Here is a 14,256-nt window from a genome sequence, read left to right as displayed (position 1 = left end):
ACCCAGCAAAGGCTTGTCAATGTAGGCCACATGTTTTAGCTAATAGGCTTAATTATTTTTATAATTACTCAGACCATGTATTGTAATTAGACACAACCAGTCAATCAAACAAACTATTTTCATATTTTTCTCTCTTTACATTTCTATCTTTTTCTTTATTTTTATGCATTTTTTTTTTGTGGTTCAAAATACTCAAAACAACTATACCTAACATTCAACCGGAGAAGTTAGGGAACCAAACATTCCTTACTTAAGGGATAAGAGAAAAGACCGTTAAATGGGAAAAGATCAATGAGTCCAAAAAGTAAAGATGTTGTACTATCACATGTCGTGTATGAGGACAAAAATTCTGTTTTGTAAAGGAGAGACATTAAACTCTAGTTGCACCTCCAACCAAAGCTAACCGCCATTTTAGATTCTCAAAGTTAGTCAAGATTGATCTTTGAGATTTGGAGTCTTAAAAGTAGATACCAAGTGAGTGAATGCAAAAAGCTCCATGTTGTACATACCTAGTCATAACCATCTTTCTTGGTGATTTGTGCTAGCGATTCTTGTTGCACATACCTCTTTGTTCCTCTTTCAATCACAAGCAACTCACGTGCTTTCAAAGATGATTGAAGTTCTTTATAATTTTCGTAGGCATTCATGACAATCTCCAACACATATTGAGCTCAAAACAATGATTTCATCAATGTGATTCTACGTTTCCAATTACTCCCACCAAGAATCAACAACATTCCTATTTATGACTACTTTGCAAGAAATTATGAAATCACACACACACTTCACTCGTTTCTCCCAGAGATTAACATCTCATGTTTCCCAAAATCAGAATCCAAAACTCTTGATGCCAACTGTTTGCGCATCACACATTTCTTGCATATTGCAAGAAGTCAATGAAAAAGAAATAATATATATAGAATGATGATGAATTTGAGATATGATGAAGATAAGAGTTTGTTGTAACAATGTTTTCATTGGTTAATGAATGGTGAATTGTACAACTTATTTATATGGTAAATTGTTAGTTAAGAAACTAGCTTAATCAACTAAATAATTTTCTCAAACAAAGCTTATCCAATTTTAACTTGCTTTTATTCACTTCATGGATTAACAACTCAACAGATTGGGGCATTGTAAAATTGTTCTATGGTTCAAATTCAGATACTTATGATGAATTCAACTTCAATGAAATAATAACTTAGTATTGGTTATCGAAAATTACTCAAGACAAGTGGAACAAACTAAAGATACTCAAGCAAGGATAACAGTCTAAAGAATAGAAAATTATGAAGACGGCGAAAAGCAATTAATTAGTAATTAAGTCGTGATTAATCAGACGGCATTTGATATTCCTAAAGCAAAAAGATAAACGATTATGATATAAAATCCACTTGGCATTCCAATGTTTGAATTGAAAGAGTCCTAAGTCTTAGCAACCACTTCAAAATATAATTGAAAATATAGCCGATGTTTCCAATGGAAATTGTTTTGGAATACAGTATTTGTATGTATATAGATAACACAAATTAAATGAGTAAATTAATCTTCTTCTTTGAGATATATATACATTGTTTCTATTGCTTCAAAGTGAAGTTTTCTGCTAACAACTAAATAAGTAGTTATAACATGAACATCTTTGGTCGTTCTTCCCCACCTAAATGGTCAGCTAAATTATGTGGCTGTGGAGAAAACCCAGGAACATGTAAGATCAATACACACACACACACACACACACACACACATATATATATATATATATATATATATATATATATGTGTGTGTGTAAGTTTTAGTGGTTAATTTATCATGATTAATATGTAATTGATATATAAAATATTTGCAGGTTTGATAACATGTTGTTTACCATGCATCACATTTGGCCAAATTGCAGAAGTTGTGGATGAAGGACGTAGTTGTAAGTACACAACATTAAATACCTATTTTTCTATATATATACTCAAAATATGTATACTTTGATTCATGATATTTTGAATTAATGAATGCAGCTTGTGCTATGCAAGGATGTGTATACGGTTTACTGATGACCATTACATGTCATTGGCTATACTCATGTCTTTACAGAGAGAAACTGAGAGCAAAATATGGTTTACCAGCTGAACCATGTTGTGATTGTTGTGTTCATTTCTGTTGTGATGCATGTGCCTTATGCCAAGAACATGCTGAACTTAAAGCAAGAGGGTTTAACCCTTCCAAAGGTTGGATTGGGCCACCTCATGCTCCTCCTCGTATGCCTCCCACCATGTTTCGATGATCCATCTGCAACTATAATACATGCATCAATTTAGAGTTAATCAACTTCTGTCATAGTCATGTTATATCTATAATTTGCAGCAGTACTATTAATTAACAGTGCCTTTTTCTATGCTTATTACTACTTAGTATGACCGTGATAATGTATTTATTACAGTATACTGTCATTTAGAAATTCAACTGTGATGAGTAATCTTATTGGTTCATGTATGTATTGCCTGAATTTATATATGCCAAATTAATTATTCACGTGCTACCTCTTTGGTAGCCCTGTTTCACTCACCAAACCTTTGAATTATTTTCAAATTTTAACATAATTTAATTTGAAGTTAGATTGTTGGAGGTTACAGTATTTGTATTTATACAAACAACTCAAATTAAATAAGTTAAGATCATTGTTATTTGTCAGGGTTTTCGTCCCGAGCACATCATGATAAATCATTTAGCCAATACAATTGCTTTCTTGCCGGAAAACAAGGGATGACTTGGGTGTAATTTAGGGCAGATATTTATTAAAATAAGGGCTCCTGAAATTTTCGCGATGTTACCTTTTCGCTGTAACCAACAATCCTCTATAGAACGTGGTACGGATTTAGGTACGAAATATGCTGCTGTTAAAGTATTTTATATGTTGATACATAGTTGGTTCACTATTTTTTTTATATTTTTAAATAGAGGATAAATATAGTTCCACTTCCACATTGAAAGTTTTGAGCACATAACATTATAATCCCTGTAGTTTAAGCTCTTGCAGTAATGTAAAAATAGTCCACATTGGGAGCTTTCAAACAATAGAGAGAAAGATTTTTATATATTAAATGGTAGCGTATATCACATTATTGATTATACAAGAATCAATGGAATCAAATATTTTGATTTAGGTTTGTGACTAGGTAAGAATTGCTCTTCACAATCACGTGGTTTCCATGTGAAATAAATGGTTACAAACAACTTTTTACATTTGTTGGTGTCAGTCTTTTTGTCCTTTTGTTTGTGACTAAATAAAAAAAAAAAAAAGGTGATTGCTACAAAAGTTTTTTTTTTTGTTTTTGACAAAATTACTAAAAAAAAAAAGGCTAGTTTGTTTCCTAGCTAATTAAAACTAGAAATTTGTTTGATCATTTCTGCGAATCGGCACAAATTGTGCCCAATTTGTTACTTTGAGTTCCAATTTGTTACCGAACTATATATCAAGGATACATAGTCGTTCCTAACACTTTTTTATGAGTTTTAGGCCAAGTTTGATAAAATGGTCCTCTTATATAATATATCATAACTTTTATTCTGATAAATGATGAATGAGCTATGTGTTAATAATGGCTTTTGACATTTCAACTATGTTGCCACCCTAAGTCACCATAATACTACAATACAATGTTTTGAAATCCTGCTATACTAACACCCCAAAACATTGTGTGTCAAATTATATATTGGTTTAATTGCATGTTTGATCTCTTATGTTTATTTTAGTTTTCAAGTTGGTCCCTTATGTTTTAAAAGTTTCAAGTTGATCCCTTACGTTTTAAAAGTTTTGGTCCAAAACGTTACTCACGTTGGAATAAGTTAGTCCCTTTCGCGATATGGTATTGAGTTTAATAAAAAATAAAAAATAAAAGGTTTTAAACTGATTTTCTAAATAAGTTAAGTTCTATCACCCATATTGTCAATCCAAATCTTTAAACGTTAAGTGACGGAAGGGACTAATTTATTATAACGTGCGTAACATTTTGGACCAACTTGAAACTTTTAAAACGTAAAGGACCAACTTGAAACTTTTAAAACATAAGGGACTAACTTGAAAACTAAAATAAACATAAGGGATCAAGCATGCAATTAAGCCTTATATATTATTAATAAAAAAGAAAAACAAAACAAAAAAAAGTTTGGGAGATTGAACCAAACCCATCAAAACTAAATAAAATACAATTCCCTCATACCTTGTAAGACGAAAATATTTTATCATTTGATGTTACTTATAAAAAAATCACATAAGACCAAATTTGATGTCCTATGAAACTTTCATGATGAAAGTCATATTATTATATTATGCAATCTAACTACAAATTTGGGTTCACTTCAATTTGAAACATCAAAAAACATCCTCAAAATAAAATAAAAAAAATTAGCCTCTCAGAAAGAGTAGATATTTTGTGGTTTACGTGTTACTTCTGTGTTTCGGCCAATGAAATGTGAGGGGGTGTGAAAATGAAAGATAGGGGGTGTGAAAATGAAAGATCGGGGGTGTGAAAATGAAATTCTGCGGAGTTGAAAAATATAAACGGTGAGGGCTACTAGGCTGAAGCCTGATAGATAGTTGGGCCCTCTTTGCAATGTTTACTATATATACCCCCTTTCTCAAGGTTTACAAATCTTTTAGTTCAAAATTGTGTTAGAGGGTTTGTAATTTTCCTTTTAAAAATTACAAGTAGCTAATAAAATATAGGAAAAATTACTCTTGTCATCCTTTATGTTTTTTAACGTCATTTTCAGATTCAAATGTATGGTTTTATTTTCGATATAAACTCTTAGTGTTCAAATATATGGTTCTTCATTGATGTTTTCATATAAATTTTAGATTTGATGTTTGAAAATTCATATTCAAACGGACCAAAAGGACATGAAAAAAGATAAATGACAAAATAGTTAGTTATATGAAATAAAGTTAATGGACGACAAATATAATTTTGCCTAAAATATTTTGTTGTGATATTGTGGAAGTAGAGTTTGTAATTTTCTCATTGAAAAAATTGCAAGTTGGCTGTAAATAGATGATAAGTCAACATTCTCCATTATTCTCCCTCTTAGAATTTGGTTTCATCAAGTATAACCCAACCCTATAAAGACGAGGATTACCCCACATATAACATACGTGCAAAATCATATCGTATCAAATATGAACATATTTTCTCGCATTCGTGACTAAACATCTGGAGCGTGATTTGAATGGCTTGATAGTGGTAACAAGTGGGCAAACAAATCTTGGATAGCTAGAATATCATCTTAGAATTTGAGTTGAATGTAACTCAATCCTACAAAATTGATTTATAAGGTGAAGACTACTTTCACTTATAAACACATTTTCTCAGGAATTATAAGGTGAATTTTAAGTTTTACATTATGGGATTGAGACAGCATAGACAGTATTTACCGGTCATAATTATTTTAGCATAATATTTAGACACACTCAAATAGTTTTTAGTGCGCATTGGGTATTCTCTATGCGTAATTTTATGAATTAATTGTTGGAATATTTTATTATTTAATTATATTCTGATATCAGTATGTGGACAAATATCATAATAGTTATATTGGTTATTTATCAATTGTGAGCCTTAATTGATTAGTGATCAAATTAAGTAATAATGCTATTAGATTTCTAACTAGATAATTACTTAAATATTTAATTAACTGATATGGACTAATGTGAGTGGATGTCCGGATGATCCATTAATGAAATAACGAGAAACCCTAATGACCATAATACTATAAGAGGCTATGATTTTCAATACACTAGACACGGCAAACTCTCTCTTCTTCCCATACGAATAGAACTATAGACATAAAGCTACCAGTTGAGAAAGAACTAAAAAAACTACCACTAATCTTTGTAGTGTTTCAGATCACCTTGCCTCCTCTCTCTGTTTAAATTGTTGATGTTGAGAGGGCCGTTGTCAAAGTTTTATCCATGTATTCCCTACACTTAATCTTTGATAAATCAAACATATCGCAAACCCTAGTTTATATGCATGCTCGTTTGTTTATTCTGCAAAACTTTTAATCTTTACAAAACATGTATCGTTTTTGATATTGAATTGTTAAATAAATTCCAACATTATAATCCCTCGAGCCGGATGAAATCACAATAAATAATAAAAACTTTATCTCAAGAAACTTAACATTGTTGCATTATTAAAATTGATCATGACCTCTTCTTAAACTAAAATATCTTTACATCTCATCCATGTGTTATTGAATATATTTGTAATAGATTTCACATCCGTGATAAAAAAACAAAAAAATCTTTATCATCTCATCCATGTTTATCAAATAATATATATTTTTAATTAATTAAATAATATGTATGAATGTGTATTCAAATGAGTAACTTTCAATTTCATCACAGATTTCACATCTACAATTTCTATATTCCCATACGAATTTCATCCTCTCGTAGAATCCTACCTAAATGTTTGTATCCATCGCAATCACATGTGACCACAATTTCTATATTAATCTTCCCATACAAATTTCTTCATCGACAAATTCCCATAGACACATGCAACTTCGTTAGAAAGAAAGTAATAACATTCCTTCACCATCGATCCTTTCTAATTGTTTTCTTTATTGAAATTGATATGCATGTACTACTATTAATTAATTACAAAGAAATTTCTGATGAGCACGTTAACATTAATTTAAGGTGATGATGAGTCATGATCCTCATCTAAGAGCTTTTACCCATTTTTTGCTACCTACCATTTTTGTTACATTGTTTAGTCTTTTTGACACAAGTTTTATATTGTTTACATATACTTTGTTTTAATCAATTGTTAATAACACCAACAGAAAAACAGTAGCGGAGACAGACCAAGGTTGATCAATCACCATGTCTGACAAAGTCAACGATGCTTGGAACAAATATCTCCTTCAGCTTAAGCTTCATCCTCTCAGAACCAAGGTTTCATTTTACTACTTTTCTCATTTTCACTTCTAAGAGACTTTTATTTATATTTTTGAAAAATATAAACGTGTATGTCTGTGTTGGTATGTTAGGCTATTACTTCATCAGTTCTAGTTGGTTTTAGTGATGCCGTTGCACAGAAAATTTCTGGTGCTAAGAAGCTTCAGTTCAGAAGGATTCTTCTTTTCATGGTATGCCTATCATTACTTTCAATCTATTAAACACATACACAGATACCAACACCGGACACGACAATGGCACTGACACATCGACGATACCAGTAATAATTTTAAATGTTATAACATCACATGTGTGTTGTCATTGTCGTGCCTACCATTGAAAGTGTCGGTGCTACAAAACTTTTAATCAATGATCAATTTTTTAGAAGCAAAAAAAAAATCTAAAAACATGTTTATTGTTGTATGTTATAGATGAAGTAGAAGTTATTATAGTTTGATATGGTAGTAGTTGAATTTTGAAGGTCTGTGAAAATTTAAAATCAAATTATTTCGCAGCTCTATGGTTTCGCCTATTCAGGACCGTTTGGACATTATCTCCATTTATTGATGGATAAACTTTTCAAGGGGAAGAAAGGCAATGAAACTGTTGCTAAGAAGGTATATAGTTAACTTGTTTTATTGTGTGAACTTTGTCTTAATTTATAGGGATAATACTGTGTTATGTTAGGTTCTATGTTTTCCTTAGCCCTGGTATCTGTTTAATGTAAAACTCTAATGACTGAAACGTCGTTTTACTAGGTGATCCTTGAGCAAATAACTAGTTCTCCATGGAACAACTTTTTCTTCATGATGTATTATGGCTTGGTTATTGAAGGTATGCTCATTCTCATTGTTAAAATTCTTATCATATATGTATGGTATAGCCTTAATATGATATTGTGAACAACAAATTAGAAAACATTTATAGAATAAAAGGTCTAACGATTCGTGTATCCATCCTACCTTACAAGTTACAAGTCCTTATTTTAATCTTAAATTGTTTTGTTCAATTTAATCTTAACATTGAATTTAATTCCCGGTGGAGAGCAATATAAGGAACTACTTATGCTTGCTTGTGTTACAACCTAGAAGAAAGTACTAGTTCTCATTCGTAAGAAAAACAAAAAACTCTAGAAATCTTCACAAGGATAACTTGAACCAAACTAAAACAGTGAAGGGTCTAGAAAAGATAAAACGCATAAACAAATTATGTGTGTAAGTTTCTTACCACTCTTGCATAGTTTAATCAAAGAGATACATTGAATGATAGACGCTTTTTGGAAAGCATGCTTCATATTTGTCTGATTTTTATTCACAGAATAGCCTCATGAAACAATTCCAGCTTATTGATAATACATTATACATATGTCACATAATAAAAGCATTTTTCAAACGAAATATACTAAATAATTCTCCTTCACTGCATAGTGCTATGTAATTAAAGTGTGAGGTTGGTTTGCAGGAAGACCTTTGAATATAGTCATGAACAAGGTAAAAAATGACTACCCTGCTGTCCAGTTGATGGCGTGGAAGGTATGACAATGTCATTAATATTCTTCTGTTTGGCCAATGGAACAATTTGAATAGTTAGTTTTTAGAAGGCGTAGCTAACTAGTTTTTTGAACGTGTAGTTTTGGCCTATCGTTGGTTGGGTGAATTACCAGTATATGCCTTTACAGTTCCGTGTTTTATTTCACAACTTTGTTGGTTCATGCTGGTGAGTTCTTGTATCTTTCAACTTTTTATTAATTATTACTCTTCAATGTTGTTTTCATTTCATCTCTTAATTGATCCAAAATAATGATTAAGCATCATTGGTTGGTTGATAGTACTGTGAGTATAGGCATGCAGTATAAATTACAAAAGGTTCTATTCGGAGTAATGTCATATTTACTCTAAAGAAGCAGGTTCAGTTTTGACTTAACACGAGAGGTCTTACAAAGAAAATTTGTAAGACTGAAGAAAATGTCGTTGATACTTTTTGATCGAGTCCTGCTTTCATTTATGATATTGTCAGTACATCATTAGGCCTCTAAGATTTTCATTTAAGCAAGAGAGTTAAAATGCATAAATAGGTTTTTAAGGAAGGTATTATACAATGCACACATATTGCTTTGGTTGTCTACATATTCCTTGATCAAGTAAAAATTGTGAAGATGCAATGTGGAAACGTTTTATCTTGTTCTTATTTCCATCAATTAAAACTTTAATTGCGGTATAAGGTGGTTCTCTGGTTATGCATAACATGCATTAGCAATACTGAAACTAATCCATCATACTCAAAATAAAATACATTTTGGCAAAGCCAAGTTGCGTATGTTGTACTGATTTATGATCATTGTCTTCGGTTCATTGTGATATTCTGTCTTGACTTTTATGAAGCACTAGCATTAACCATGAAGTGATCATTCTGTAATGTATCTAGTTTCAATATTTTGGAGGATATTTCATTCTCTACTAGGTGAACTTCCATCTTTTACCTATAATAATGCATTTTCACATAAAACTTGAAACTAAGTCTGATAGTGTGTGTCTAGTGTTAGTCATAACCAACATAAGACATCATCGGGTGATTGTCAATGGTAAGAGAGGGCATGACTAATATGATTTATCTGTGGGTGAGAGTCGCTACAAGAATAATTGTTAGTATGAAGAGAAGGCACCACTAGTATGAATATATGATTCATATGTGAGAAAAGAGTCACCGCCACAATGACCGCCAGTTGGAAAAGAATTCACCATGATATAATCCTTTTAGTGAGAAAAAGAGGCACGACAAACAAAAAATAGAACCGACATACAAAGACTAGAACCAAGATGTGGAAGACAAATGCACAACGTGGTTGTAACTTGCATCTCAGGACTATAACCACTAAAACAGTTTTCCACAAGTTACAAATTGGAAAACTCAGGGTAGACCCTAGTATAAAACATGGAGGCAATGTCGGTGCAAGAAACGGTGGTAAAAAATATGGCTTCATGCGCAACATCGTGTGACTGCTGAAGAGGCGGTTTTTTAGAATCGCGGATGGAAAAAAGTGGCGCGTGTCAGCACATGATTGGGATTCTGAACTTGCAAATACAGCATTGCATAGATTCGGAGACTCCTCTCCTGATGGTGGGGATAACTTCAAAAAAATTGCACGAGCGTACCCCTGCACGGAGGGCGAGGCACGTTGAAAAAGAACCTTAGGAGGCTTTTGTAAAAGAGATGCAAAAGTGGCAGAAAGTATGAAAACTTGATGAATATAACAATAAATATTGACTGATACTATTGCTCAATATAATTTCTAATAATTGATATTGTGCAGTTAAGGAATAATAACATGTGACCAATTCTACCAAACTTTTTTCTATATGAAAACTGAATTAAAAGTTTCTTTAATGAATTTATTACCTGACTAATAGTACTATGCATGTTAGTAAGCTTTTCTTGATGGGCAACATGTGCAGTATGAATTATTTAGTAGTTAATGGACTTTTGATTTACTTTCTTGCATCAGGGCAATCTTTCTAAATCTGAAAGCAAGGTCATCAGTTGCTATTATCAAGAAGGCCTAGGATAGAATAGTCTTCACACTTTTGGAATGGAAAATCAAAATCTCCCATTTTTGTGTTAATTCATGGTAATTTGTTGGCCATATTGGAGTTGGATTATTCCTACTTTTCATTTTGTTCTCTATGACTTAGTTGGTCTTTGGAATTTAAATGAGTTGTTAAGTTACTTCTCACAGTGTTATCAAATTATGTCATGGATAATGAATGTTTCACAGATTATATAAAGTTGGTTCAACTTCAAATTTCATCTCACATGTTATTTTGAGGATCTTCTAAAGAACAATGCTCTATGCTACTACTATACAACTTTTAGTCTTCTCAATAAATTCTGGCACCAGCCTTGTTGACGAGCTCAACTTAGGCTACTTCTTGTGAATATCTTCAACTTCATTAGTTCAAATGAAGTTCTTTAATTATATAGAGATATATCTGTTGCAAAAAGTGCCGTTGGAGTTGTAAGAGTATTTTTCAGAAATACACCTTCTTCTGACTTTTTCATTGAATAAATTACCATGATCTATCTTTTCATCAGAGTAATCCTTAGACGAGCATCAAAGGCATGGTTATTGTATATCTTTGATTTGAGGGCTCAACTTTACTGTACACTAGAGGATCCAACCAAATTTATTGAGACACTTTAACCAAACGATCCAATTCTTCTTTTACAAGTTTTGTTATCATAAACGTCATACTAAGGATAATACCAACTTGTTCTTACGATCCCCCTACCCCTCATTTGATGATGAAATTCTTCTTCTTGTCTGCTTTGTTGTCATCAAAAATAGACTAGGGATTAAACCAACTTAATCAATTTTATTTTTTTTGTTAATTAGTCTAGAGGTTGGGCTCACAAATTTAAAATACAGACAAGTGGGAAGTCTATGGTTTGAACTATGTGCATGCATAAAATTGATTGTCCTTGTAGCTAGCAACTGATTTGCTAATCAATTTTGATTGGATGCATGTGCAAAAAATAAATTACCATGCCGACATATACAAATTATTAAATGCAAAAACTTAAATTGCCAATGCGTAAAAATTCATATATTAGTTTGTTAATGTGTTACTTTAAATAGTTTGCCAAACTATGTGTACACTTTTGAATTTTGCAAATAAGTTTCTATCCTTGTAATTTTTAAAATTGAAAGTTGGTCCCTAATTTTTAATTTGTTTGCAAATTGCATGGTTCCTATTTTGAAATTGGTCCTATCATTTTAAATCAATTGTCATGATATCTCTATACTTTTATTTAGTAATGATGTCTGTATACTTTTATCTCAAAACTTTTAAACTTAATAAAAACAGTCAAACAAATTTTATGAATGAGGAATTTTACGATTATATCTAAACAAAACAAAAATAAAGGGAATTCAATTAAAACATTTAAATTGTCTAGAACTCTAGTTTCTCTAAAAAAAAATATATATATATCACATCCAAACACGCTCTAAAGATCTTTTGGTGGGACATGGTAAAGAATATTATATATCTAATAAAAGACCAATATAAGAGTAGAATAAAATAGAGACATGAGCATCATGTCCTTTATCAACCCGTGAGACACATTGCCTCTAATCCCACACTCCATGAGAGAGCAAAACACAAAAAACGAGTATCGCATAGTTTGTGGAAACTTCTTTCAAACAAACATGTTATCTGATCTCTTTATGAATCCCTTATACAACCAATGATAAGCTGAGCGTGTTTAAATTACTCACTATTATTTATGTTAAACAATATTTTGCTATAAGTTCTCCTAAAAAAAAAAATTGCTATAACTTCTTCATCTTTTCAAATATTTTGTCAAGTACTTCTTAATGTGAATAAATGGCAATACGGAGTCTGAACCACAAGCCATGTTTAATATGCAATGTATTTATCAACTCAGTTAAATTCACGGAAGAAATATTAATGTCACGCTAGTAATAGTAATTGTTATATCATGTCATATACAATTATAAACCAAAATGAATTTCAATCAAATTGAAACGCAAGGTATAATTTAAACACAAGAATGTCCAGCCGATCAAAATGCATGTAATTCAGCAATTGTATTCAAAATTTAGCAATAATAATCAAAAAGACAAATACAACATGCAACTTTAGATAACCATGGTCCATCCATATTACAGATAATTTTCGAATTTCCACAACCAAAAAAGCCATCAATTAGGATGATACATAACATTCATACATGGCTAACCACGTAAGTAACGTACCAACTCCAAACTAACCTTTTCAACATAGCATAATACGCAAATACATGTCCCTCAACTTCACGTCATGCATTCAGAATTAAGATAACTCTCGTCGTTGGATCAATTTCAAACCGTTTAGATTTAACACAAATTCTTATTCTTTTTAATATAAGAACTTAGAACTTGAGATCTAAACGGTCTGATATGAACCAACGCACTTATTTGAATGCATAAATTTCTGTGCTGAAGACTATCATGATTTGTGAATCCACCGGGAGAGCTGTGTGGGGTTCACAATTCCCTTTATGTGGGTCCCATTAGTCTTCAGAATGCTTGCTACCTTACCATAAGTCTCATGCTCCTTTCTCCCTTCAGCTCTAGTCAGAGCATCATCAGAAGCTTCAGCTCTCGAGTACAACTGACTCTGTCGTTGCTGCTCAGTTAAGCCAACGACAAAGTCAGAATCAGTTTCGGTTCGGTTTTGATTACGTTGATCAAACTTTTGTCCAAGTAGAGTCCCTTTAGTCAAAAACTCATGAGCTAGATAGCCAGCTAGAAGCCGATTAGAAGGTATCGGCTTATCCAGCTTATCAGCTTCAGAATGTTTGCGCTTTCTCGTATTGCCAGGTGGCAACATCCTACGAGAATTGTGAGGATTGTGACTCTGATTGATCATCATGGGGTTGAAATTGTTTCTTGATTTTTTAATGAAGGGCAAAACCGTAAAAGAGTGAAATACGAGGAATGGGGAAAATCAAAACCCGGGACCACAACAAATGGGTTCGGACATATTGGTAAATATAAATAAATAAATAAATAAATAACAGCTGTTGAAGATAATGAAAGCGACTAAAATTAATAATAATAAAGAATAATTAATTATAAAATGTGGGAGAGAAATTGGAAAAAAGATAGATGTGGTTTGGGGTGATGGATAATAGGGTATAGAAGATGTAGATTAGGGAAAAGAAGGGGATGGAGGTTACTGCCGTGTGCGGCGGAGAGAGAGAGAGAGAGGGTTTAGAGAGAGATTGGGTTGGGAAATGAAGAGAAGAGGGAGAAAGATTAGAGGAAATGAATGAAAAATGGAGAAGGGAAAGGGAATAATATTGTGGAGAAGAAAAAGGGTGTTATGATATATATTTTCTTGAGACTTCTTTTTACGTATTTGTCCCTCAGTTTTCAGTATATAACTTTTGTGACATTGCTGCTTATGTACGGTTTCTTAATTTCTTTTTTTCCTTTCCTCTTGAGAGAAGTCTAGTTTCTTTCCATTTAATTAAGATTGCATTTTATCATTTCACACAAATAAATGTATTTTTAGTATCATAGATATAAAGTAAAAATTGTTTTAACCAAGTAAATGAACTAAACTGGTTAATGTATTTAATTTAGTGACGAATTGTTCAAAAAGTCATGAGACATCCTCTAATTCTGGTGAGCATACATGAACTAAGTCACCTGAACTTTCAATAAAAATGGTCAATTCAACATAAAATTTGATAAAGATTAGTGAGAAAATGCGGAATGAGAAATGGGTAAATA

The 14,256-nt window shown here is 31.9% G+C and overlaps 3 protein-coding genes across 6 annotated transcripts; 2 read left to right on the top strand and 1 right to left on the bottom strand.

Annotated features, from left to right (window-relative positions):
- Positions 1-1,480: 1,480 nt before the first annotated feature.
- On the top strand, positions 1,481-2,431 carry LOC11430530 (cell number regulator 9). The gene is made up of 3 exons (XM_003590770.4): positions 1,481-1,705; positions 1,848-1,919; positions 2,011-2,431. Exons 1-3 carry the CDS (start codon positions 1,630-1,632, stop codon positions 2,274-2,276), a joined length of 414 nt encoding a protein of 137 aa, XP_003590818.1. The 5' UTR covers positions 1,481-1,629; the 3' UTR covers positions 2,277-2,431.
- A 3,997-nt stretch (positions 2,432-6,428) lies between these two features.
- LOC11431286 (peroxisomal membrane protein PMP22) lies at positions 6,429-11,044 on the top strand. Of its 4 annotated transcripts, none has more exons than XM_003590768.4 (8): positions 6,429-6,573; positions 6,842-6,953; positions 7,049-7,147; positions 7,472-7,573; positions 7,715-7,790; positions 8,418-8,488; positions 8,587-8,672; positions 10,459-11,039. In XM_003590768.4, exons 2-8 carry the CDS (start codon positions 6,882-6,884, stop codon positions 10,514-10,516), a joined length of 564 nt encoding a protein of 187 aa, XP_003590816.1. In that variant the 5' UTR covers positions 6,429-6,573; positions 6,842-6,881; the 3' UTR covers positions 10,517-11,039. The 4 variants fall into 4 exon arrangements, 3 of the variants coding, with proteins under 3 accessions (XP_003590816.1, XP_024636728.1, XP_039684487.1); XM_024780960.2 differs by lacking the exon at positions 6,429-6,573 and adding an exon at positions 6,580-6,695; XR_005643407.1 differs by lacking the exon at positions 6,429-6,573 and having other exon boundaries at positions 10,459-10,581; positions 10,729-11,044.
- Positions 11,045-12,539: 1,495 nt separating this feature from the next.
- LOC11424446 (uncharacterized) lies at positions 12,540-13,811 on the bottom strand. Its single transcript, XM_003590767.4, has one exon. It carries the CDS (start codon positions 13,388-13,390, stop codon positions 12,965-12,967), a length of 426 nt encoding a protein of 141 aa, XP_003590815.1. The 5' UTR covers positions 13,391-13,811; the 3' UTR covers positions 12,540-12,964.
- Positions 13,812-14,256: the final 445 nt, after the last annotated feature.

Source organism: Medicago truncatula, chromosome 1, assembly GCF_003473485.1.
Source record: "Medicago truncatula cultivar Jemalong A17 chromosome 1, MtrunA17r5.0-ANR, whole genome shotgun sequence".
Lineage (NCBI taxonomy): Eukaryota > Viridiplantae > Streptophyta > Magnoliopsida > Fabales > Fabaceae > Medicago > Medicago truncatula.
This window is presented reverse-complemented; position numbering and strand designations above follow the sequence as displayed.

Excerpts from the sequence above, each read along its gene's own strand:
- LOC11430530 (XM_003590770.4), top strand. The coding sequence starts at position 1,630 with ATGAACATCTTTGGTCGTTCTTCCCCACCTAAATGGTCAGCTAAATTA. Across the intron at positions 1,706-1,847 it reads TGGAGAAAACCCAGGAACAT|GTTTGATAACATGTTGTTTA; the intron begins GTAAGATCAATA and ends AAATATTTGCAG. Across the intron at positions 1,920-2,010 it reads TGTGGATGAAGGACGTAGTT|CTTGTGCTATGCAAGGATGT; the intron begins GTAAGTACACAA and ends TAATGAATGCAG.
- LOC11424446 (XM_003590767.4), bottom strand. The coding sequence starts at position 13,390 with ATGATGATCAATCAGAGTCACAATCCTCACAATTCTCGTAGGATGTTG.
- LOC11431286 (XM_003590768.4), top strand. The coding sequence starts at position 6,882 with ATGTCTGACAAAGTCAACGATGCTTGGAACAAATATCTCCTTCAGCTT. Across the intron at positions 6,954-7,048 it reads TTCATCCTCTCAGAACCAAG|GCTATTACTTCATCAGTTCT; the intron begins GTTTCATTTTAC and ends TTGGTATGTTAG. Across the intron at positions 8,673-10,458 it reads AACTTTGTTGGTTCATGCTG|GGCAATCTTTCTAAATCTGA; the intron begins GTGAGTTCTTGT and ends TTCTTGCATCAG.